At 35.3% G+C, this 26,422-nt stretch overlaps 1 protein-coding gene across 1 annotated transcript in view; it reads right to left on the minus strand.

Moving 5' to 3' along the window:
• MALRD1 (MAM and LDL receptor class A domain containing 1) overlaps positions 1–26,422 on the minus strand; it is an 837,423-nt gene that overhangs the window by 203,271 nt on the left and 607,730 nt on the right. The window contains 2 exon segments of the mRNA XM_066386561.1: positions 14,607–14,768; positions 16,804–16,932. Of these exon segments, the coding sequence (XP_066242658.1) occupies positions 14,607–14,768; positions 16,804–16,932 (291 nt within the window).

The following is a 26,422-nucleotide window of genomic DNA, read 5'->3' on the forward strand; positions in this document are numbered from 1 at the left end:
TGAATCAGGTTATTATGATTATGTAATCAATAATGTCCTCAAAGAGCCCTATAATATAAGTTCTGTGAGGGCTGGGGCTGTATTTGTAGTATCACTGCAGTGTCTAGACCAGTGACCAACTGTGGGTGACCAATTATTATTTGCAGAAGACAGATTGTACAGAACTGAAGAAGGTATGTATAGTGAGGTAGAGAATGCAAATGAGTGGGAATGGTAGTTTGAGATATAAGAAGGAAAACCAATACTCGGAAGGAAAATAAAGGTTAGATATTTTATTTTCTTTCTTTTGTTATTTTTTTAAAGAAATGGAGAATTGTAATGCTTGAAGCCAAAATGTATGCAGTCATAATAGCGGAGCAGTATAAGGATACTTTACAAAAGGAAGACATACAAACAGGTAGGGATTTGAGAAGATAACAAGGGATATATGTTCAATGATTCATTATTTTACTGAGAAGTAAAGTTGGCCAATATATATGCATTTAGTAAATTTCTTTTAGAGAAATAAGGATGCTCGGTTATTTGCAAAATGATAAAAAAAAAATTAACCTAAAGATTTTCAGATTATTTACTCAAGAATAATCTGAAAATCTTGTCCTCCAGGACTCTAAAAAAAGTGATTCATCACATGCTTTTCTATGAGTACCATGTTTCACAGATGATATCTTTTGGCATTTTGAAAAAAAGAAAGCATCATCTGGGTTCTAGTATGTAGTAAAATAAAGCAAGAAAAAGGAAAGAATAATAGAAATTAAAATTATTTTTCTCTCCAGAGGAAGAAAATTTTGATACAAATTGGATGGGATATTGATTCAAATGGCACATGTAGATGATTGGAAAAGGTTTATAGTTTGAGACAAGAATTGCTTTTTGGTAACGAAATGGAAATCAGTGTCCGATCATGTGAATTGCTAAAGAAAAAGAGTTATACATGTTCTGGGCTTTCTTGTTGCCTAATCACCACTAAAGTCAAGTTAATCCTGTCTCAGAGAATAATGTGGAACAGAATGGCCATGGTCTCTACACTCACTATGATTTCATGAAGAGCACTGCTTTTATTCTAATTCTGGTAAACAAATAAATGATGCATATCTTTTGTTACCTTTCTGCAGGGAGAAAACTAAATCTGCAAGATGTATTCTGAGACTTATTAGCTAAAATTCTCTTGGTTTTATTCCTTGGCATTGCTGCGTAATTGGATTGGAAGATTTGTGTTTCTAAAAAATAACACAAGACAGAGAAAGTAGAAATGATACTGAACTGCAAAAGAAAATGGCAACTAGAATAAATAAGAAATGTAAAAAAACACACTGTTTGTTTTGAGCCATTTGTTATTGATTAAATGTCACCTTTTTAATATAGGAAAATATCACTTCCAACATTTGTATGTTTTAGAAGAGAAACTATCAAGTGTTTAGTATTTGTACAATCATCAGCTGAAACATTTCAGGAAGTTTTGAGAATGTCCTATTGAGCTGTGGAGATTGATGGTTACAAATACAGGCTTTTGCTCCAGAGAGTCGTGGGTCCCAATGATAGATTCAAGTGACTTTTACATGGCAAGGGGCAAATTATTTACCTGCTCTGTGCATCAATTTCTTCTTCTGAAAGAGCCTCAAGGTAAATGTGAGGATTAAATAAGAAAGCTTGAATAAAGCCAGAAACAGTGATTTGCCATCAGTGAATGGTAGCTGTAAATAGTCATATCAGTTTTTGATGACAAGACTGCTCTATTTAGTTAGACATGCTATTATTTATTTTAGTAGAATATGATTTCTTGAAAAAGAATAAAGAATAGCAATAAAAAACATTTTCATCAGCACTATAAGAAGATCATTTGGTAGTCTTTTATTCTAATGATTGAACTAATATATTACTTAGATAATATCAGAGCCAAATTACTTTTAAAAGATAATATTAAAAGTTATCAAAAGATATAATAAAGTCAGAAAAATATTGTACACTTATTATTGGTTATTTTATTCTATATTATATGTAATTTTTCCTGTAATTATATGTAATCTCTCCTTTACCTAAAGCTTGTATCATAAAACAAGTAAAGAAGGAAGGAAAAGAAGTACAAATAGGGGAGAGAATGAGAAAAAATACTAATATTCACAATGAACATCATGCTGTCATGCATAACTTCAGCATACTTTAGAGAAATATTGGCAATGAATGAAAATAGAGTACGTGTATAAACATTTTTGTAGTTATGCTAAACATTAAGGGATCTATGTATGGCAAGTCAAAGAAATCAACAGCTCTTACAATTAAGAAAAACTGAGAAAGCTTTTAAAATAATCTGAGGTAAATTCAGATGTGGTTACAAAATGAGATTCCACATCATACCAGATAAGGCTCTGAGGGTAATGCTGTCTAAGTCATTGTCAAAGCAAAGTATCCAAAGCAAATCGATTTCAAAGACCAGTAATGACTCAGGTGGCAGGGCCACCGCTAACGGTCATAATTGCAGTGATACTGGTAGTAGTCACATTGTATAGATTCCTGATGTAGTGATTGTCATTACACTTCAGCCCAGTTATGTAGTGAGGCAAGGCTCTTCCTATTCAGAAACTTCAGAATATGATCGTCTACTAGTGAAAGAGCTAAGCATTTATTTAAAGAAAGCATTACTCTGCTGACAAGAATTATTGCATTATAGTACTTTTGAAAACCTTTTAAAGCTGTTACCTAAAAATGCAGATTCTATAAAAATTAATACAAAATATATACATATATATCTGGAATGTTTGTATATTTAATTATAGAGATAATTAGGGATGTGTGATAACATCCCTACCTTCATAGGAATGTTTTTATACAGTCATAAATATTGTCCAACAGGTCAGAGCCTCTCTAATTTCATAAAAGCAATAAAGTATTACCTCTGAATTTTGACTATATATTAGAAAAAGAAAAACATAAAAGAAAAGAAAGTAAATATGGAAGTAATAAAATTAGTTCTTCTCTTTGAGGAACTTGAAACTGGAAACATTAATGCAGGTGCCCTCATTCCAATGGCTACCCCATCCTTCCATATTCCTGAGCTGCTCCCCACTAGCTCCTGACTGATCTTTCTTTTACTCTCCAGGAACTACCATATTTGGACAATAACTCAGGAAGTGTTATCTTTGGACATAAGAAAAGTGCATGATAATATTTAATTATTGGGGTTAAGATGTAGTAGTGTATATATAGTATAATATTATGAAGATAATATAACATATTAGACTATAATTACACCATTTTGCTTTTTATATGTTCTTTTTTTTTTTAAGTTCCTTTCACTGAAAGTAGTAGAAGTTAAATAGGTCATCTTAGCAGTTCTTAGCTGCAAGTGTGTAAATTAATTACAAAGGATTGCTCATCTTCCAAGATATGCAGAGATAGGCACTTTTCAGTATTTCTTTAGTCAATTCAAGCGCTTTATTCAAATGATAAATCAGAAAGCCTTTCCTATGTCTGCAGTGAAATATAGAATAGGGCTGTTCACTAAAAACATACCGTGAGCCATAGATGGAGCTTTAGACTTTTTAGTAGAAACATTTAAAAAGTAAAAAAATAAATGAGATGAATTATAGTAATATACTTTATTTAATCAAATGTACACATAATGCTTTAAATTAACATATAATCAATGTATAAATTATTAGTGAGATACATTTTATATTCTGGGTTTTTTCTCTTTTTTTTTTTGTACTACATCTTCAAAGTCTAGTGTGCATTTATATTTATGTTATATATTACTTTAGCACCTCTCAGTCTGGACCAGCCACATTTCAATGGCTCAAGAGTTCCTTACCTGGTGGCTACATCTTAGACACTGTACACTATAAAGGGGAGCCTTTGGAGTCCAAGTTTGGTATTCCAATCCCAGTGCCCATTCACCCCTGTGTTTTGGTCCAGTTTTTTTTCAAGTGATAGGAGGGGAGATACAGAGACAGACTCCTGTGTGTACCCTGAAAGGGAATCACCTGGCAACTCCCATCTGGGGCCAATGATCTGCCATCTGGAGCCATGCTCCCAACGAGCTATTTTTAGCACCTGCAGGCTCCACAGACCCATCCTCAGCACCCAGGCCAATGCACTTGAATCAATTGATTCATGGCTGCAGAAGGGGAAGAGAGAAAAAGAAGGGGGAGGGGGAGCAGTGGAGAAGCATATAGTCACTTTGTGCCCTGACTGGGTATCAAACCCGGGACATTCACATGCTAGACAATGCCTGGGCCTAGTTATTTAATCCTTCAAAAACTTGGTATCTTCTACACCACAATGTTTCAAGAGAATTCAATGAGATAACATATGCAAATCTTCTTTTATAGTCTCTTCCTCTTAGGAAATATTTAACAAATGCTAGCTCTTGTCTTCTGAATCCCTTGAGATGTCTCCTTATTTTGTTTGGAAAAAGAATAGTAAATGTTCTTTCGTTTAGAGTTATGTGAATAGAAAAGAAGAGCAACTATTTATCATCTATCCACAATACTTTATAAAACTGGAAACAGTAATGTGGGCATCCTCATTCCAATAGCTACAGGACTATTTTTTTAACCTAATTGATCCACCCCTTTTTATTCTTGAGCTACTACTCCCTACTGGTTCCTGACTGATCTCTGTTTTACTGCTCCACCTCTTTTTTTGCCCCATAGTACTAATCAACTTACAAAAAAACTATACAGAATTTTTGTTTATAATATTTGATATTGATTTTCTATCTCTTTCTGCTACAGTTCAGCCACATGATGTTAGAGCTTCTTCTCTGATGTGTTTAACACGTATGTGCACCTAGATAAGCTCAACAAATATTTCTTGAATAAATGAATATGGAAAAACTTGTCTTTTTAACCACTGCAATATATATCATTTTCTATAATGCTTGCCAGTGGAAATTTCTATTTAGTCAAATATAGTGGGTGTGGCAAAGTAGGTTTATGGTTATAAATACGTGAAAGTTTATTCTTGTTATTATAAGGTCTAGTGGAAAGTTCTGTCCGTTTTTGGAATAAAACAAAATACAAATTTTTTTTACCATCAATAAACTTTATTAAATAATATAATTTCCATTATTATTAATGATTTCTTGCCAGCGTGAGGGCAATTTGTATATCCCATTTTTGAAAAATGTTTTATGTTTTGATGCGAAAAATTGAACCAGTGCTTATTTGATATCTTCTTCATTTTTGAATTTTTTGCCCTTCAAAAAATTTTGTAAGGACAAAAACAAGTGATAATCGGTATTATTCCTTCACCAAACACTTTCAATAAATTTCTACATGCTTCTGTAGCATTTCTTCCTTGTTGAAATTCGTAAAAAATTACAGTGGCGTAAATGAACTTTATCAGTAGCCATGGGTACACTATCGCTTCACACATAAAACTAACGTGAATCAACTTTGTTTTAGTTAATTTGCTACGTCAGTATGTATACATTAAATGATAAAAATAGAGAGGCACACATGCACCAAATAAACATGTGCTTACGTGTCGAAACTTGTGATAGAAATGGACAGAACTTTCCGCTAGACCTTATATTTACTAATTATTGTATTCTTATCCATTTGAAAACTGTAAAACTACTTTGGCCCCTCCTGTATTTTTTAAAGTGGTGGCTGAAATATCACACAAATTGTAGTTGTTTCCCTTTAATACTTCAGCATTCTTCTCAGACTTTAATCTCATTATTTTTAGTAGTGGTACATTAGTAGTGAAATCCTCTTGAAGTATCCAAAAAACACTTAATCTTAAACAGAAATCTGCTCTGAACTTATATCATAATAAATTCTAATGTGTTAATAAGGAACAGGTAAAACAAAAGCAGGATTTACAAGTCATATTCTTTGATATTTCTCAGTGTCATTTGACTTTTCTCTATCTAACTCCATATCGCTGACCTAGTACCAACCGTCCCAAGCAAATGAATATGGGAATCTCCCTTTACCAAGTATCAGAGACCAGGGTAAAATGTTGACATAAGCCTGAAAGAAATAAAGGTTAAGTGGCCCCAAGTATGAAGATTTGGCAGAGCTGTGAATAAGGACATCATATGCCATGATGGAGTCCTAGGGAACGGCTTGGATTAGGTCTCATTCACCAGGGGTTCAGGCTTAGAGAAGTCATTTAGTATTTTCACCATTTATAATGTAGAAATAATGTCTGTCTTGTTTTCTGAACAGGAAGTGCCATTATCTACCTACCTTGCAGGGCTCTGTTTACAAAGTAAGTTATATTTGTTGAACACTTAATGTCATAAACTGCTATTATACACATTAGACATAAGCAGCACTAAGATTGGGGGTAATGCTCGACCTTGAGTTGTGAATATAGAATTGCACAACAGTTAGCATGTGGGTTATATCAAGCAGCATATTCCATTCGGGTTACTTTACAAACATCCTCAGTTGTGTATGGTATTTAATAAACATTCAAGAAATGTTTTTCACATTAATTAATTCAAAATACTTTGCCGTTAAAAAATACAGGAGAAAGGTCTAAGTAACATAAGACCTACACAGATATCAAGTGCTATTCAATCTTAAATGCTGGAGTGAATATAAAAATAGCAAAGGATGTGTCCCCTGCCCTACTGGAGTTTATAGTCTAATTGTGGAGATGGTTAATGACACCATAAAAAAAAGTTATAAAGGGAGGGGACAAAAAGACAGCAGACATCTCCATTATACCTTTGTTAATTCATGTCACACTAATGTCACTCTTGCAATTAAATCCTGTACGTATAAGTCTAAACACTATTCATGTGCAGATTAGAGAGTAAATTAATGTTTGTAGTTTCTTTCTGCAATTTCAGCAATGGCTCCAACAAGACTAATAAATAGGCCTGTGATGGGCATTGCAAATGTCCTCTTATGTATCCAATACTTCATCTTAGTAACAATAACTGAAAAGATAAATAAACACAGTTTTAATTAACAGCAATGTTGTGATGCTTAGAAATAGACCGTAGGCTCTCTAATCTGTTGGCCTTCTCAGAAAGAATTTTGTTTCTTCCCAGAGGGTCAAAATTAATTAATGTCCTTACGATTTATTTAGCAGCCCATTGTCTCAGAGAAGCTCAGACAAGTTCAGTGAGCTGTGTTAGTGCTTCAAGGATGATATAATCAAGCTGCTTTGGAGAACACTGTAGAAACACACAATCAAGCAGTGATTAACAAGGAAAAAAAGAAAGTATTCTGTCCGAATGATTACTTTTCCTTATCTCTGGGCAACATTCTTTGTGTACAATATTGCATAAATAACCAGACCCAAACTTTTTATGTGGTCTTTAATGAACTCACAGTTATAAAAGTTCAAAAAAGTAAATATTGTCATTAACAGTCTTTAATTGTTCCATTACATGCTATCCATTGGTCACTTATGTTTGTTTTTTTGAACATGCATGAAACCTAATGTCCATTGATTATATTTTTATCTTCTCCTAAACTGAACTAAAATACTTTTTGTACCATGTGTAGCATTATACTAGCAGACTTGCTCTGAAGTTTTCAAATATCGTCTTAAGAAAAAAAAATGCTCTAAGTATTAGCTATAGAATTCACAAATAAAACAAAACCAAACTCATAGATACAGGAAATAAACTAAAGACAGAAGGGATAAAAGAATTGACGGGATTAAGAACTATAATTTTTAGTTACAAAATAATCATGGGGATGCAAAATATGAAATTGTCATGAGGATGGAAAATACTGCATAGGGACTATGGTCAATAATATTGTAATAACTATGGTGCAAGGTGTGTACTAGAATTTTTGGGAGTATCACTTCTTAAATCATATAAATGTCTAACCACAGTGCTGTATACCTGAAACTAATATCATATTAAATGTCACCTGTAATTAAAGTTTTTTTAAATTAGAGAAAAGAATTTACAGGCATTTGTGTCTAGATATTACTGTCTGAATCTTCATAGTAAAAGTAAAAATTGGGTTCTCATAACTTCTTAAGTAAAGAAACATACTTATTCTTAGGAATAATTATGAAAATAAAGAAATGTATATTCACTGTTGTGATGTATCACAACTACAATAAATGTCACAACAATAAATACTCATCCAAATATATATTGATTATTGATCTTTATTATAGTAAATATGTTAAAAAATAAGTTAGCTTTGACATTAAATAATTTTATAAATTATTATATATTCAAAATGTAAAATATTATGCTATAACTAAAACTAAATTGCTAAATCTATTCTATAACAGAACTTATTCACATTATATTTTGTAAGGTACTAAATATAAAACTTATAGATTATATCACTTTATTACTAGAGAAGTTTTTTTTCTGCTTATAATTCAACAATCTTAGAAAAAGATGTAATCTTTAGTAATGTAAAATTGATAAAAAGAAATACTGAAGAAAAATAAATATTAAAAAAATGAAAAGCAAGTAAATATTCTACCATCACATATATTAGATTTATTTATGAGATGCAATTCCTGTTTTTATTCACTTATTTTCTTTTTTTTTTTCATTTTGGATTTATTCCCTCTTTCCTTTACTCCAACCTTATCACCTCCAAGTAGTAATCCATGTTAACGAATGGGTATACATTTTTTTTTTGTATTTTTCTGAAGCTGGAAACGGGGAGGCAGTCAGAGAGACTCCCGCATGCGCCCGGCCAGGATCCACCCGGCATGCCCACCAGGGGGCGATGCTCTGCCCATCTGGGGCCTCGCTCTGTTGCAACCAGAGCCATTCTAGTGCCTGAGGCAGAGGCCACAGAGCCAACCTCAGCACCTGGGCAAACTTTCGCTCCAATGGAGCCTTGGCTGCGGGGAGGGGAAGAGAGAAACAGAGAGGACGGAGAGGGGGAGGGGTGGAGAAGCAGGTGGGTACTTCTCCTGTGCACTCTGGCCAGGAATCAAACCCAGAACTCCTGCACGCCAGGCCGATGCTCCACCACTGAGCCATCTGGCCACAGCTGGGTATACATTTTTATCATCATTTCCCCCATGCTCATATAGCTATCCATGGAAATATCTACTTACATATTTATTCATATGTACAAATAAGGAGTGTTAGTCATACTTTGCTCTAGAAAAACTAGATCATACTATATAATTATTTTGCATATTGCTTTCCTCCTTAAAAATATCTTGGAAATCCCTGTACATCAACTGTATAGCACTAAACTCCATTTTCGTGGCTCTGTGATATTGCATGCTGTGCATTTAACAAGATCCACTGACGACCAGGTTGTTCCTTTAGATTCACAGCAGAAGTGGGGTTGGGGTTAAAGGGTGATGATTTGGGCTCCCAGGGAACTGCAGGCAATTTCTAAGGACATTTCGAGTTGTCAAGGCTAGGAGAGGAGTGCTACTGGAAACGAGCGGGTAGAGATCAGGAACACTGCTAAATAACCTACACTGTACTAGGCAGCCCCACAGCAGTGAGCTTGATGATCCAAACCATCACTAGGGCTCATGATGAGATGCCATTAGGCATGCTCTGATCGCAGAGCATCTGGTGCTGGCTGTGACTTTGCTGGAACACTTCCTGTAGGTATCCACATGCTCGCACCCTCACCACTTTCAAGTCTTTTTCTGAATGGCATTTTCTCAGTGCAGCCTCCTTTGATTAGCCTATTTTAAGTGCAGTGCCCCCCCCACTACAATGGACACAACCATCCTTTCCAGTCCTACTTACTCATTTTTTCTCCTTACCTTCTAACAGTCCATATAATCTCTTTAATTATTATGTTTGCTCATTATCTTTCCTCTCTTTGGAGAATGTAGAAAAATTGCATCAGCAGCAATTTTTGTCTGTTTTATTCACTAATGCAGGGGACCCCAAACTTTTTACACAGGGGGCCAGGTCACTGTCCCTCAGACTGTTGGAGGGCTGGACTATAAAAAAAACTATGAACAAATCCCTATGCATACTGCACATATCTTATTTTAAAGTAAAAATCAAAACGGAAACGAATACAATATTTAAAATAAAGAACAAGTAAATTTAAATCAACAAACTGACCAGTATTTCAATAGGAACTATGCTCCTCTCACTGACCACCAATGAAAGAGGTGCCCCTTCCGAAAGTGCGGCGGGGCCGGATAAATGGCCTCAGGGGGCCACAGGTGGCCTGCTGGCTGTAGTTTGGGGACCCCTGCACTAATGTATTCCTAAGACTTAGAACTGTGCCTAGCATTCAATAAACTAATGAAACAACAGAAAACAACAAAGGAACAGATAAATGGTTGCATGAATAATGGGCGTTCACTTTATTTCCCATTTACAAATAAGGCAGAAATAAATATCCTTATATACATGTCCTTATGCATTGGTCTTTTCATTTCTACATGGCCAGAATGCTTTCCAAGATGGAAAATTGCTCATCACCACATATGAGTATCCTTCTCCTGCTCCCCTCGCTCCATCTGTTAGTCATCTCTAGGTGGTTTTTGAAAAACTTTTTCTGTCTCTTTGTTAATTAGTTTGATTTTTCAATGACTTGTGAACTTGAGCATAATTTATTAGATCATCTGTAAATTGGTTATGCAAATCTTTTCTGGTTGTTAAAACTGTCATTTTTATTAAGTTTGTAAAAGTTTATATATATATTTTATTTATACATAGACATATACATATATATAGAAAATCTTACTTGTAATCAGTAAGAAAAAATTTTCGAACCTAAAATGTTCCAGTTGACTTTGTTTATAGAATTCTTACATCACAGTTATAATTTCATTTAATGAATATGTACATCTTTCCTTTTGTAGTTTCTGACCTTTGGAACTTAGATCCTGCTTTTAAATTGCACATTGTGCCCTAGCTGTTTGGCTCAGCAGTAGTGCATTGGCCCAGTGTGTGGATGTCCCAGGTTCGATTTCCGGTTAGGGCACACAGGAGAGGTGACCATCTGCTTCTCCACCCTTCCTTCTCTCCCTTCTCTCTCTCTTATTCTCTCTCTTCTCCTCCTACAGCCTTGGCTGGGTTTGAGCAAGTTGACCTCAGAAGCTGAGGATCATTCCATGGCCTTGCCTCAGGCCTAATATAGCTTGGTTGCTGAGCAACGAAGCAACAGACCAGATGGGCAGAGCATTGTCCCATAGGGGGTTTGAGGGTGGATCCTGAGATACACACAGGAATCTGTCTCTCTACCTCCTCAGTTCTCACTTAAGAAAATTAAAAATAAATAAATTGCACATCTTTCACTCCCTGTTTTCTTGCAAGAATTGTATTGCTACTAGTTGTTACATTTCAGTCCTTAATCAATCTGTACTATATTTCTGTATATGAAATTTACAGAAGAAAAATGAGTTTAATTTAATTTCTTTCCAGATGAATAACCTGATATACCAGCACCATATTAAACAATACATCTTTTTTTCACTGAATTAACCTTTGTTATATATTAAATACTCCTAATGACTGACCTCAGTGTCTTTTTTTACATTGGATTGATTGGGGTGACATTGGTTAATAAAATTATACAGGTTTCAGGTGTATGATTGTACAACACATCATCTGTACACTGTACTGTGTGTTTACCACCTCAGGTCAGGTCTCCTTCCATCACCATCTTCTTGTCTGTGTCTATGACTTTTTTTAAATTTTAATTTATTGTGTTAACATGAATTCAAGTGTCTTACTCAATATAATTCCCTCACCCCTACCCTTTGTCCCCCATTGCCCACTCATCCCCCCTTCTCTTTGGGATTTGCTGTCTTGTTATCTGTATCTATGTGTTCCGTATCTATAATTTCACTAATCCCTTCACCTTCTCTGATCCCATCCCCTCATCCCCCTTCCCTCTGGCAGCTGTCCCTCTGCTCCCTGTGACCCCGCCTCTGCCTCTATTCCATTCCTCAGTTCACTTTTGTTCATTAGATTTCAAATTTATAAGTGATATCATATGATATTTGTCTTTCTCTACCTGGCTTATTTCACTTAGCATAATACTGAGTCTATGAGGTTTTCTTTGCCTAATTACTTCACCAAGCTGCCAACCCCTCCCCTCTAATAGCCATTAGTTGGTTCTCTTTTTCTGAGTCTGTTTCTATTTTGTTTGCTGTTTTATTTTGTTCATTAGATTTCACATATAAATAAAGTTAAATGGTACTTATCTTTCTCTGAGTGGCTTAATTTATTTAGCATAATAATGACCTTAGTGTCTTGATTCTCTATTCTGTTCTATTAACATATAACCCAGTGATACTAACTTCATGTTTCTCATGGAAAAACACAGTAAAAGAAAGAAGAAGTAAAACTTGGAAGGTCAAAAGAATTAATAGCATTCAATCTGAAGATAAACTAGGGAAAAACTTTAAAATAAGAATGAGCACACATGCTATAATTAAACACCATGATATTTTTCAATCCACCTAAAAATAAAAATAAAACTATTGTTTTTTCCAAAATAGTCATAAAATGACTGGGCTAACTTCATATATTTTTTCTATGAAAAGTTATTTTAATTCCATATAATCTTGCTCTTTTTTATTTTGCTTATGCTTCCATTCTTTTGAGTATTATTTTATTAGGTAGGCTTCTCCAGAATAGCAGACCTGATAGAATGTATATAAATATAAAATTATATTTAACACAAGTAAATGGCTCAAATGATTATGGATGCTGGTAAGCCTCAAATCTGCTGTATTAACCAACAGGCTAGAGAAACAGAGGAACCAATGGTACAGTTGAAGTTTAAAGGTAGTCTTTTGGAGAAATTACCTTCTATTTAGGTCATCAACTGATTGAATGAGGTCTACCCACATTATGAAGGGCAATCCTCTCAAACATTACTGATTTAAATATTAACCTCATGACATACAGATGGCCAATAAACATAAAAATATGCTCAACATCACTAAGGATCAGAGAAGTTCAAATTAAAACCACAATGAAATGTCACCACACACCTATCAGGATGGCTATTATCAATAAATCAACAAACAAATGTGTTGGTAAAAATGTGCTGACAAGAGAACTCTCATGCACTGTTGCTGAGAAGGGGGATTGGTGCGACTACTATGGAAAACAGTATGCAGTTTCCTTAAAAAATTAAAAATAGAATTGCCTTATGATCTAGCCATTTAACTTTGGGAATATAATCCAAAGAACCCAAAACACTCATTTGAAAGACTATATGACCCTTATGTTCACTGCAGTGTTATTTATATAGCGAAGATCTGGAAGCAACTCAAGTGCCTATCAATAGATGGGTGGATAAAAAGCTATGGTGGCATATATACAATGAAATATTACTCATCCATTAAAAAGAATGAAATCTTCCCATTTGCAGCAGCATAAACCTAGAAAGTATTATGCTTAGTGAAATAATTCAGAGAAAAACAAATACCATGTGATTTCACTTATATGCGGAATCTAAAGAACAATATAAATGAACAAACAAACCAGAAACATACTTTTAGATACAGAGAACAGACTGACAGTTGTCAGATGGGAGGGTGATTAGGGAACTGAGTGGAAAAGTTGAAGGGACTGAGAGGTACAGATTGATAGTTACAAAATAGTCATGGGGATGTAAAGAACAACATAGAAAATATAGTCAGTAATGTTATAATGACTGTGTACCATGTCACTTGTTGCTAGAATTATCATAAGGAAGAGCTTGTAGATTGTATGAATGTCTAAACATTATGCTGCACACCTAAAACTAATACAAATTAATACTGAATGCAAAAAAATATGTTAACTTCATCTAGTAAGACCCTTTAAGTTGATACATAAAATTAACCACTACAAACTTCCTGTTTTTTATTCTTAAGAAAATTTATCTGTAAAAACAGTTATTTTTTATCCCTAGGATAAGTTGATTCTGAAAAAAGGAAAATTATGACTAGGCAAGATTTCAGAGTCAAAGTAAATAAAGTACAAGCCTTCATATATTCTGACTTTATAAACTGTAAAACCATTAAAAATTACAGGAGGGAAAGCGGGCTGGAGAGAAGTAGAAGAGGGTAAGGAGGCTATAAATAGTGATGGAAGGAGATCTGACTTTGGGTGGTGAACACAGAATACAATAGTCAGATGATGTATTATAGAATTGTACACCTGAAACCATTATAATTTTATTAACCAATGTCACTCCAATAAATCCAATAAAAAGATTACATTAATCTCAAATCACAGGGCACAAAGCAAAACCTGTCAATACTTTGTATACGCTCATTCCTTCTATCACCACCTACTTTTTACATCTGTGTTCCAGTACTTCAGAGGGAATGCAATAAAATTGGTGATCAGCTTCTGGCCATTGCGGCATCATAAGAACCCTTACCATTGTTATTATATACCTTTGTCTAACCAGGGATTAATTGCCTCCTACTTTCCCTTGTCTTGATTGGGGATTTAAGGATGCATTTAGGGTACAGGAAACAAAATCTGTGAGTCTCTTAAAACAAAAACATGTATTTCTCTGTTGCAGCAAAGCCAATTCTGACTCTATTCAGTAATTCAGAGATTAAATAGAAAGCATTAACTTTCTTTCCATAAGGCCAATAGATCTCTAATCCCTTCTCCCCAAAAATAGAAGGGACACACTCTGACATTCAATCAAATAGTTGAAGCAGGTTTCCAAAAATTTATTATTTGGCCTGTGTATCTCTAGCAGACTTACCTGGTGTATGATCAGAATCTGCACTCAATGCCTCAATGGGAATTCTGTTGCCAATGGCCCAGTCCAAGTCATCTTCAGAGTCTTGAGTAAGACTGCAGGCTGTGGTCCAGTTCCCTGTAGTTGATTCAAAATTGCAGCTTCCTGTTGTAGCTGTGTATTGGCCTATGGAAACAAAAATTTTAATGAAATGTTCTTGAAATCTCTATTGTACTTGATATTATCCTGCATTAGAGATGATTTTAATTAGTATCTCTACATTCTTTTTTTTAATTGATTTTAATTTATTGTGTTTACATAGATTCTAGTGTTGCCCAAATGCACCCCCCCTCTGCCGTATTCCCCTCAACATCTCCCTTCCCCCCTCCCCACAGCACCCTCCCCCCTTTCCTTCAGGATTATCCCATCCTATTACCCCCTTTTCTCTGTCCTCTTTTCCCCTGGTCCCATTGATCTCTCCTCTGTATCAATTCTGTTCCTCAGTTCACATTGTTCATTGGATTCCTCAAATGAGTGAGGTCATATGATATTTTTCTCTTTCTTACTGGCTTATTTCACTTAACATAAGAGGTCCATCTATGTTGTCACAAAAGGTAAGGTTTCCTTTTTTTTACATGGCCCCATAGTATTCCAGGTCCATCCATGTTGTCACAAAAGGTAAGATTTCCTTCTTTTTCATGGCCCCATAGTATTCCATTGTATATATGTATTCTAATTCTTTATAAATAAATTTATAGAACCTGGACATTTGTACCCATTGATATACCAGTTTTTTTATCACAGGGTCTGGAAGTAGTGCATCAGTATTTTCATTTATCCATTAAAAAGCTATATGGATTGACTAATACTTAATTGATCATAGATGAAACTGTATTTACACATAAACAGTGAACATAATATTATATTAATACTGATAATTCAGGTTGAAAAAATCAATAGTTTCAATTGTCCAAATATTTAACTAAGTTGCTCTGCTTTCTCTGGTGTTTGAACAGCACAGACCCTTAGAGAGGCAAAATCAGTTACTAAAGAGAAGTTGTTTTTGGAAGAAATAGTAAAAATGGTATGGACACAAAGCCTTTTGGCATACCAACCACCCACATAAACATTCCAGAGCTAGTCAGTAAATAATAAGAGAAGTTCTCTTCTCTAAGTATTGATTAATAACCATTAAAATTAACTTATTCACAATAAAAAATTACAAGATAATAATTGAGCGTGTTGGGATAATAACTAGTAGAGATAATAACTAGTCACATGTGAAAAGTGCCATCATAACACCTCGGTATCTGCTTTTCTTTTTCTTTTTTTTGCACAGCAGTTATGATATTGGAACATTCGCTATAAAAACTGTGTTATGCAGACAGAATGAATTATTGGGTGACTGAATCAGTATGAAGCAACTGAGATTGTCATTGACTTTTCCTTTTTTAGAAAGGTGAAGTTTGTGTTATTTTTATCATTTCTTTTTCAGTTGGTTTTTTGCTAATAACTTTTTCTTACCATAAAACTAATGTACGCATAGAGAAACTTCATCAAAAGAAAAACTTGCTGTTAAAATGGACACCAAATATATAACAAATACAGCTTTCATATATTTTTATAAAAAATTTTTATAGAAAATTTGCCGGCTTTCTGAGAGTATTTTCATAAAATATCACCACTTCACTCCTGAGGCCTAATCGCATCTCATCGCCAAAGTTAAAATCATGTTTGATTGTGCGCATCTCTCTCATTCATTCTATAATACTGCTTTTTACAGTGCAATGTAAGTGATAAAACTTTCATTAAATCTATATTTATTCCAAGTGCTAATTTTTACCATCATCTATAAAAACAATAAGTTTTTAGAAAAAAAGGAATGGGAACAGTAATGAAAAGAAAGAAATGGAGACTGCTAGTTAAGAGTTTGACAATGTTCATGCTTACTCTACTCACAGTTCTATTCTATATAATGACGTGATGGAAACATGATTTCCTGTAGATTTGTTGCAGATTTTAGTGTGGGGGCAAGAAGAACGAGAGGACTCCTATCTGTACACTTTCAAACAGAGTTGCAAAAGTATTTTGGCTATTCTAAATCTACTCTAGTGTATGAAAAAAACATATCGTCTTAGTTATCAATGCCAGTATGTTTCTCGACTAATAAAGTCAAAGTCTGTGTTCAGTTGGCAGTATTAGAACAGACAAAATCACTTACCACAGTGAGCTTCATCAGACCTGTCAGAGCAGTCTGGTTTATAGTCACAGACAAGGTGGGATGCAATACACTTCTTGTTGTGGCACAAAAAATCAGTGGCTTCTGGGCAAATCTTAGAAGTCTCTCCCACTGGGGAAAAAGAAAATAACAAGCAGAAGCATTACTTTGTGATATTTTTTTATTAAATTTGAATACTCCTTTTAATCATTTTATAGATTTCACACTATTAAATAAGCTGGTGATTTTAATAGTTGTCCAAGGTAGATGTCTAGACAACTCCCCTTTTTTCAGTTCTGTCTCCATTGTTCAGCAAGTTATATAGACTATACTTTCAAAATATCTTTTAAACAATAAAGGGCTGACCACTGGCTATGACATGAACCTAAACTTCTAATTAAGGCATTACAAATCTTTATCATCCAATTCCCAGACCAGATGATCCCATCTTCATGCCACCAAAGACCCCTTTTATTCCTATGGTAAATATTCAGCCCTTCATTTAAGAGCCCCTTAATGGGAGGAGTTTTTACTGTATTCTCTTGGGGCTAATATGGCACCTACTATATAGTTTGTGCTTAATAAATGCTAGTTTTAGTAATTGAAGGTATAATGGTTTCATATAAAGGAAACTAAAAAGAATGAATTGACAGAATTTTCAAAGACAATCACATATCTGAATACTTTTTGAACTGATATAAAGTCTTATGATAATTTTTTACAGCTTCAAAATGATATACATTAAAGGTATAAAATTATTTTTATCAAATTCAACAAATTAAATAGAGGTCAGTAATACCTTTGATACATAGACTATAATTTCAGGTTGTTGTGCCTGAGGTGGGGGTAACTTTGTCAAGGTTAAATCATGTTTCTACAAAGGAAAATGGTAAAATTCCAAAAATTTGATAAAAGTGCATTTTCATAGACTATGAATTATCCCCCCACACAAAAGCAAAAATCTGAAAAATTGCAGAAATAATTTACCAGTAACATGTAGTTCAAAATTGAAGATTGAAGAAAAGGCATTTAAGACAATAGCCAATATTTCAACTATGGGCATCAGTAAAATGAAGAATTCAAGGACATATTCATTGAATAGTTAGAATCTTTGCCAAATAATTTTAATTAACATCAGTGAGAATTTAGAGTTTCCCAAAGCAATATGTAGACATTATTTAGTATGCAAGCCTATGCATTGAAGATTATTTCATTTTTCGATACCATAAGCTATGGAGTCATATAATTACTCCTCAGAGGGAATGATTTAACTCATAATCTAAATAACTGGAAATTGAGTTTTTTTAAAAAAATGACTAAATAACTACAGCACTAAATGAGGCTTATTTCCTTAACAGTATAGAATAGCAAAGACATGAAGAGAAACCAATGCAATGCTTTGAAATGCAGTAAACCGAGCAATTGCTAGAATTTCTATGGTATGTGAATTATACTAAGAAAAATACTAAAAAGCCTGAAATTTTGAGACAAGTAAATTTTAAGAGAAGAATAACCTGTTGTTAGCAGACTGTTGATAGCAAAAATATTATGGTAAATAGAAAAATTAGATTGAGTGAAAATGTTTCATTTGTTTAACCAGTTGTAGTTTCTCCATTCAGTCAAAATGATAAACTCTGGATCCAGATCTGATAAACTTGGAAAGTATAAAAAATAAAATAAATTCATGTATCCTAAAGTTAATGATATGAGAATGAAAAGAACATTGGTGCTCATAATAAAGAGTTGAAAATAACCTGGCTGGCAGAATATAACATATAAAAAAACCTAAATATTTATTTTAGCAAAATAAAGTTGATAGAGACCTAAAGAACTAAAACTAAAGCATGATAAATTGAAAAATGTTTGAAAGAAAAGGCCTGCAAATAATGAGCTATAAGAAATATTTAACCCAATGAAAGCATGAAGTATATATAGGACTATTTCAGTCTGCATTTGAACAAAATGTCACCATCCTGAATGGAACACCAGTTAAAAATTGGCTATATTCTGCTTTGAAACAGAATTTAAAGGAAAAGTGTCATTGACTTTATAAATTTTATTTAGATTTATATAATTTTTTAAAACTTATTTTTTAATTTATTGTGATTACATGAATTCAAGTGTCTCATTGAATATAATTCCTACATTTCCCACCCTGTATCCCTTGTTATATCCCCTTTGTCCCCCTACCCCCAACTCCCTCTTCCCTTCCCTCTAGGATTTGCTGTCCTATTATCTGTATCTCTGTGTTATGTATATGTAATTTCACTAATCCCTTCACCTTCTCTGATCCCATCCCCTTATCCCCCTTCCCTCTGACTGCTGTCCATCTGCTCCTTGTGTCCCCATCTCTGTCTCTATTCTGTTCACTCAGTTCATTGGATTTCACATATAAGTGAGATCATATGATATTTGTCTTTCTCTCCTGGCCTATATCACTTAGCATTATAATATCCAGGTCTATCCATGCTGTCACAAACGCTAAGATTTTCTTCTTTTTCACAGCATGTAGTATTCCATTGTGTATATGTACCACTGCTTTTTAATCTACTCGTCCATTAATGGACACTTGGGCTGTTTCCAGATCTTGGCTATTGTAAACAATGCTGCAATAAACATGGGGGTGCATATATTCTTTAGAATCAGTGATTTGGGATTCTTAGGATATATTCCTAAAAGTGGGATGGCTGGGTCAAAAGGCAGTTCCATTTTTAATTTTTTGAGGAAATTCCATACAGTTCTCCACAGTGGCTGCACCTGTCTGCACTCCCACCAGCAGTGCAAGAGGGTTCCCTTTTCTTCACACCCTCACCAGCACTTATTGTGTGTTGTTCTGTTAATGAACGTCATTCTGATAGGTGTAAGGTGGTATCTCATTGTAGTTTTAATTTGCATTTCTCTGATGATTAGTGACATTGAACATTTTTCATATGCCTATTGGCCATTTGTATGTCCTCTTTGGAGAAGTGTCTATTCAATTATTTGCCCATTTTTTAATTGGATTGTTTACCTTCCTAGTATAGAGTTTTAGAAGTTCTTTATAAATTTTGGTTATTAATCCCTTATCAGATGTATTGGCAAATATATTCTCCCATTGTGTGAGTTGCCCTTTTATTTTGTTCATGGTGTCTTTTGCTGTGAAAAGCTTTTCAGTTTGATATAGTTCCATTTGTTCATCCTGTCCTTTATTTCACTTGCTCATGGAGAAAAATAGGCAAAAACACTGCTACGGGAGATATCAAATAGTTTACCGCTTATGTTTTCTATCAAGATGTTTATGGTTTCATGACTTACATTAAAGTCTTTTATCCATTTTGAGTTTACTTTTGTGAATGGTGTAAGTTGGTGGTCTAGTTTCATTTTTTTTTCATGTACTTGTCCAATTTTCCCAACACCATTTATTAAAGAGACTGTCTTTACTCCATTGTATGCTCTTACCTCCTTTCTGAAATATCAATAGACCATAAAGGTGTGGGTTTATTTCTGGGTTCTCTATTCTGTTCCATTTATCTGTATGCCTGATCTTATGCCAGTACCAAGCTGTTTTGAGTACAATGGCCTTGTAGTATAAATTCATATCAAAAAGTGTAATACCTCCCACTTTATTCTTTATTTTCAAGATTGCTGAGGCTATTTGTGTTCTTTTTTGGTTCCATATACATTTTTGGAATATTTGTTCTATATCTTTAAAGTATGCTATTGGTATTTTAATAGGAATTGCATTAAATTTATAGATTGTTTTGTATAATAGACATTTTAATATTTATTCTTCCTAACCATGAACACGGTATATGCTTCCACTTATTTGTATCTTCCTTGATTTCTTTTATCAATGTTTTATAATTTTCCAAATACAAGTTCTTTACTTTCTTGGTTAAGTTTACTCTTAGGTACTTTATATCTTTTGTTGCAATAATGAAGGGATTGTTTCCTTAATTTCTTTTTCAGACAGTTTATTGTTGGTGTATAAAAATGCCACTGATTTCTGAGTATTAATTTTATATCCTGCCACATTGCTGAATTCATTTATCAGGTCTAGTAGCTTTTTGACTGAGACTTTAGGGTTTTCTAGTTATAGTATCATGTCATCAGTAAATAATGATAGTTTACTTTTTGTCCAAATTGGATGCCTTTTATTTCTTCTTTTGCCTGATTGTTGTGGCTAGGGCTTCCAGAACTATGTTGCATAAGAGTAGTGAAAGGCGACACACCTGCCTTGTTTCTGATCTTAAGGGGATTGGTTTTAATTTTTTCCCATTGAGTATGATGTTGGCTGTGGGTTTCTCATAGATGACCTTTATCATGTTGAGGTATGTTCCCTGTATTCCCACTTTGCTGAGAGTTTTGATTATAAATGGGTGCTGGATTTTATCAAATACTTTTTCCGTATCTATTGAGTAAATATCATGCGAGTTTTATGCTTCCTTTTGTTTATTTGTTGAATCACATTGATTGATTTACAAATATTGTACCAGCCTTGCCTCCCCAGAATAAATCCCACTTGATCCTGATGTATAATTTTTTTCACGTATTGCTGAATCCAGTTTCCTAATATTTTGTTGAGAATTTTAGCATCTATGTTTATCAGGGATATTGACCTAAATTTTTATTTCTTTGTAGTGTCTTTACCTGGTTTCAGAATGAGGGTTATCCTTGCCTCATAAAAGGAGCTTGGAAGTCTTCCCTCCTCTTGAATTTTTGATATAGCTTGAGAAGAATAGGTGTTAGTTGTTCTTTGAATATTTGAAAAAATTCATCTGTGAAGCCAGGTCCAGGACTTTTGTATGCTAGGAGGTTTTTGATAACTGTTTCACTTTCATTTGTTGTAATCTGTCTGTTTAGGTCTTCTGATTCTTCCCGATTGAGTTATGGAAGATTATATGTTTCTAGAAATTTATCCATTTCACCTAGTTTGTCCAATTTTTTGGCATACAGATGTTCATAGTATTTTCTTACAATCCTTTGTTTTTCTGTGGTGTCAGTTGTTACTTCTCCACTTTCATTTCTAATTTTATTTATTTAAGTCCTCTCTTTTTTCTTTGTAGTACCCTATCTTATGAGTGCTTCTGCACTCCATCGTCCTTTGCTACTGTTAATCTCCATCCTCTCCCCGCCCCCTTTCTTTTTGTTGTCACAGTTTAAATTTGGTTTTATTGTGTTCTTGGTGGAGCTTTTACTTATAATTTTGTTTTGTTTTGTTCTTTGTATGTGGTTGGAAAACCCCCTAGAGTATTTCCTGGAGTGGGGGTTTTCTGATGATAAATTCCCTCATCTTTTCTGTATCTGTGGATGTTTTTATTTCTCCTTTGTATTTGAAGGTTAGCTTTGATGGGTATAGTATTCTTGGCTGAAAGTTCCTCTCTTTCAGAACTTTAAATATTGGGGTACACTCTTTTTTAGCTTGTAGAGTTTCTGCTGAGAAATATGATGATAATCTAGTAGGCCTTCCTTTATATGTTGTGTTCTTCTTTTCCCTGGCTGCCTTGAGAATTTTTTCTTTGTCATTGGTTTGTGCCAAGTTCATTATGATGTGCCTTGGAGTAGGTTTGTTGGGATTAATAAAACTCAGTGTTCTGTTTGCTTCTTGAATTTGAGGCTTTAGTTCTTTCCACAGGCTTAGGAAGTTCTTGTCTATTATTTGTTTGAATATGCTCTCCATTCCATTTTCTCTCTCTTCTCCTTCTGACATACCTATTATTCTTATGTTAGTCTTTTTGATGGAGTAAGACAATTCCTGTAGGGCTTTCTCATTTTTTAAAGTTTTTGAGTCTCTCTCTTCTTCTCTCTGTTGTGCCTCAAGTTGCTTGTCTTCTTTGTCACTAATCCTACCTTCTATCTGGCCTGTTCTATTAGCTAAGCTTGTTACCTCGTTTTTCAGTTCATGAATTGAGTTTTTCTTCTCTGTTTGATTTGTTTTTATAGTTTCAATTTTCTTGGTAATATATTCTTTGTGTTCATTGAGTTGTTTTTTGAGCTCCCTAAATTGCCTTTCTGTGTTTTCTTGTATATCTCTGAGTATTTTTAGGATTTATATTTTAAATTCTCTGTCATTTATCTCCAAGGTTTCCAATATATTAAATTTTTTCTCCATAGATTTTTCCTCATCTATCTGTGCTACATCTCTGTCTTTTGTATCCATGATATTTGATTTCCTTTTCCTTAATGGCATCTGAAGGTGGTTTTGTTAATAGCACTAATGAGAATTCATAAAGAATAAAAAGTAAAAAAAGAAAAAAAGAAAAAAAATTATTACTTTTTTTCCCTCTTTTCCTCTTCTGAGAAAATACCGTGAAAAACTGTGAATTATATTGTGCTAAATGGAACAAAAACTACCTATAATGGAGGGCCTGAGTTGGGGAGAAGTGATAAAGGGGCAAAAAAGGAGGTAAGGACCCACAAAATGCAAAAAAGGAAAAAATTTGGGTCAAGAATTAAATGATTTGCTTGTAAGTGAGGGTTGACTGAGATTAATGGGAGGGATAAGAGGAAAACAGGAAAAAGAAAAAAAATTACTATTATATTAAGTGGAACAAAAACTAGATAGAATGGAGAGCCGGGGTTGGGGGGAATGCTAATGAGTTAAAAAGTGAAGTAAAAAGCACCCAAAATGCCACAAAGAAAAAATTGAGTCCCTAATAAAATAATTTGTTTGTGAGTGAGGATTGAATGAGAGGAAAAGTAAAAGAGAAAAGAAGAAACTAATAGAGAGGGAGAGAAAAGAAAAGGGGAAAAAAGAAAAGAAGAAAAAAGAAAAGAAAAAAGAAAAAAAAGAAAAAAAGAGAAAGAGTTAAGAGTTTTGGAGTGTAACCTTCATAGAGAGAAAGGAAGAAGAAAAGAAATAAAATGGGATATGTAACACTTATGGGTAGTGTAGTTCAAGAAGAGGAAAGAATAAGATGGGCAGAGAATAAAAGGACCAAGGTGGAAGAAAAAATAATAATAAAGACAAGAAGATGAAAGAAACAAAAAAAAGTGGAAAAAGTCATCAAGTCTGTGGATTTTTCTTGATTTTGAGAGGTTATCTTTTTTCTTTTTCTTTCCTCTCTCTCTTTCTGGTCAGTGGCTCTGTACCCCAGGGTGTGCCCCTTTGGCATGCTTAGGTAGAGATTTGCAGTTGATGAGTCTCTATTATGATGTCATATATTAGGCTTCCATCTTGTTTGTAGCTGGGGCTCGTTAGCATTTGCAGGCTCCGACAATGAGAGAGTCCGTTTTCCTGGAGCCTCTCTTCTAGTCTCTCATTCCTGAATTAACAGCCTGATGATCCCGCTATGAGGTTGCCACTGCCTCTGCCTAGAGAGTAAGAGGCTCAAAGAGCTAGCAAATCCCCACTCTATCCCTACTCAGTGCATGGCTCTGGGTAAGTCTCTGTCAGTCAGAGCCACCAGCATAATCAGGCGGGGCTGGGAGTCAATTGCTCTCAAGGTGCCTTTCTATGAGCCTCTAGGCGTTTCCAGTATGCCTCAGCAATCTGTGGGACCACTCTCTCCAGGCTTTTTACACTTTGTAAACTGTTTGTGCTGGGAAGAAGATGCCCTAGTTGCTGCCTGCAGAACAGGAGGATTTAAAAGCTGCCAAGTCTCTCTTTTTAACGTATAACCCTGAGTATGAAAGCTCTGCCAGTCAGAGCCACCAGCTTAATCAGGTAGGGGGGGTGTGTTGACTTCTGTTCAGATCCCCAGGTATATCTAGTTAAATTTGCCTTAGTGTTCCATGTAATTGCTTTCTGCAGGTTTCTTCCTTATTAAAAAGCCTACAGCCTAGTCTGTCTAACCTCTGCAGTGTACTCTCAGGTTTGTTCCGTGGGAATGTGTTTTTCACCCTGTATCGGCTGACAGGAAGTGGCCCCCGCCACTATGTGCATAGCAAGAGGCACTAAAAAATACCACGCCTCTTGTCTTAGATCGCTGAACTAAGAGAGATCTTGTCAGTAGAGCTGCATAAGTCAGTTAGGAGGTAAGCAGACTGTGGGTTAAGCTCATTTCAGCGATTGGATCTGCAGATCTGCTCCAGAGACAGACTGCAAGCTGCTTGCGTGCTCCTACCCCTAGTGCTTCCGTATTTTTTTCTTCCCTGGGATGTTAGCCTGAATGGCTGGGTGAGGCGCCCCGACCGCCAGAAGTCCGGGTGTAGGGAAGTTTGCTTTCATGCACTCCCCGTACACTGCTGTTCAGGGTGCAGGAACCACACCGAGACTCTGGTTGTAAAGCCAGTGGCCAAGGCCACCATCACAGCAGCCTGACGCATGCAGATTCACATTGGATTTGGACAGTCGGTAAAAAAACAATGGAGCCAAAAACTGATGGGCCATCATCTTTAATCCTAGCTTGCACCTGGAGGGCAAGTAAAAACACACACTGGGCTCCAAAACCCACTCATTCAGTGCTCACAAAGCTACTGACTTATCCTAATTTCCTAGAATCAAAGGTTTCTAGCTCACCAGACTTATTCACCTCTGTTTCCCATCTCCTTCCTTCTCCCTGCACAAACTCTGCACAAACTGGCTTCTCACTCAACACTCCGCCATCTTGGCTGCTTCTCCTACTCCATATGGCCTCTTTCTGCTCTCTTCTCTGCTCTCTGTTCTAATGTTAATCTCAGGAACCAAGAGAGCAAGCTCCCATTCTGGCCCCACTTTATAGTCTAGATTCATAACCTTTAATCCAATATACAAAATAGGGAAATCTCTAATACAAAGTCACTTATCTGAGGCATGATGGGATTGCACCACCCCACATCAAAAAGGGTGGGAAAGGCTTAGTCCTAAAACCAAGCCCCAGGCTACAAGGATCCTGCCTGCCCACAGCCCGCCCCCAACACACACTAATATCACCTGGGCAACAGGCTTCCATGTGGGCAGTGCCATCTTTAACAAAGTGAGCATAATATATTTTATCTGCCCAACACTGGTCACAGCCCACCCAGAGGCCTCTGACCCTGCCCCTCTGTCCGGGAACATGAGCGCTCACTCTCCGGGCACTAGGAGGAACCTCTCACACACTCTGCGCTCACCGACCAGGATATCGGGGCTAATGGCAGCTGCTGCTCGCCCGCCTTTGCTGGAGTCTGGTGCCAGCGTTAGCTTGTGTGGGCTGAGTCACCACAGGCACACCCTTTCCTCAGCTTGGATGTCTGTGTTGCAGCCTGGCTCCCTCCATGCCCTCAGCCCTCACTCTATCTCAGTTCCAAGTGAAAGCAGCCTTTGCTCAGGTCAGTGAGGAAGGCGGAGTGTTCCTTTCTCCGTCTTATTTCCTACAGGGTTGATTATATATTTAGTCATTTTTTTTGCTCGATCATACCTTCGTGTTCAGTGTGTGGGGCTTCCAGATGCTCCAAGGATAGATTTTTCTGTCACTGGTTGAAGAACTTGTTGAAATTTTGGGGAGAGGTATCGGGAGCGCTCCTCACAGTGCCAGTTCTCTGATGTCACTCCATCTCTCTCTCTTTTTCCTTGATGAGTCTGATTAAAGGTTTATCAATCTTCTTTACCTTTTCAAAAAACCAGCTCTTGGCTTCAGTGATCTTCTGTACTGTTTTTTGTTTTTTTTTTAAGTCTCTATGTCATTTATTTCCACTCTGATCTTTATTATTTCCTTCCTTCTATTTCCTCTGGGCTTTATTT

Source organism: Saccopteryx leptura, chromosome 5 (genome assembly GCF_036850995.1).
Source record: "Saccopteryx leptura isolate mSacLep1 chromosome 5, mSacLep1_pri_phased_curated, whole genome shotgun sequence".
In the NCBI taxonomy this organism is placed as follows: Eukaryota; Metazoa; Chordata; class Mammalia; order Chiroptera; family Emballonuridae; genus Saccopteryx; species Saccopteryx leptura.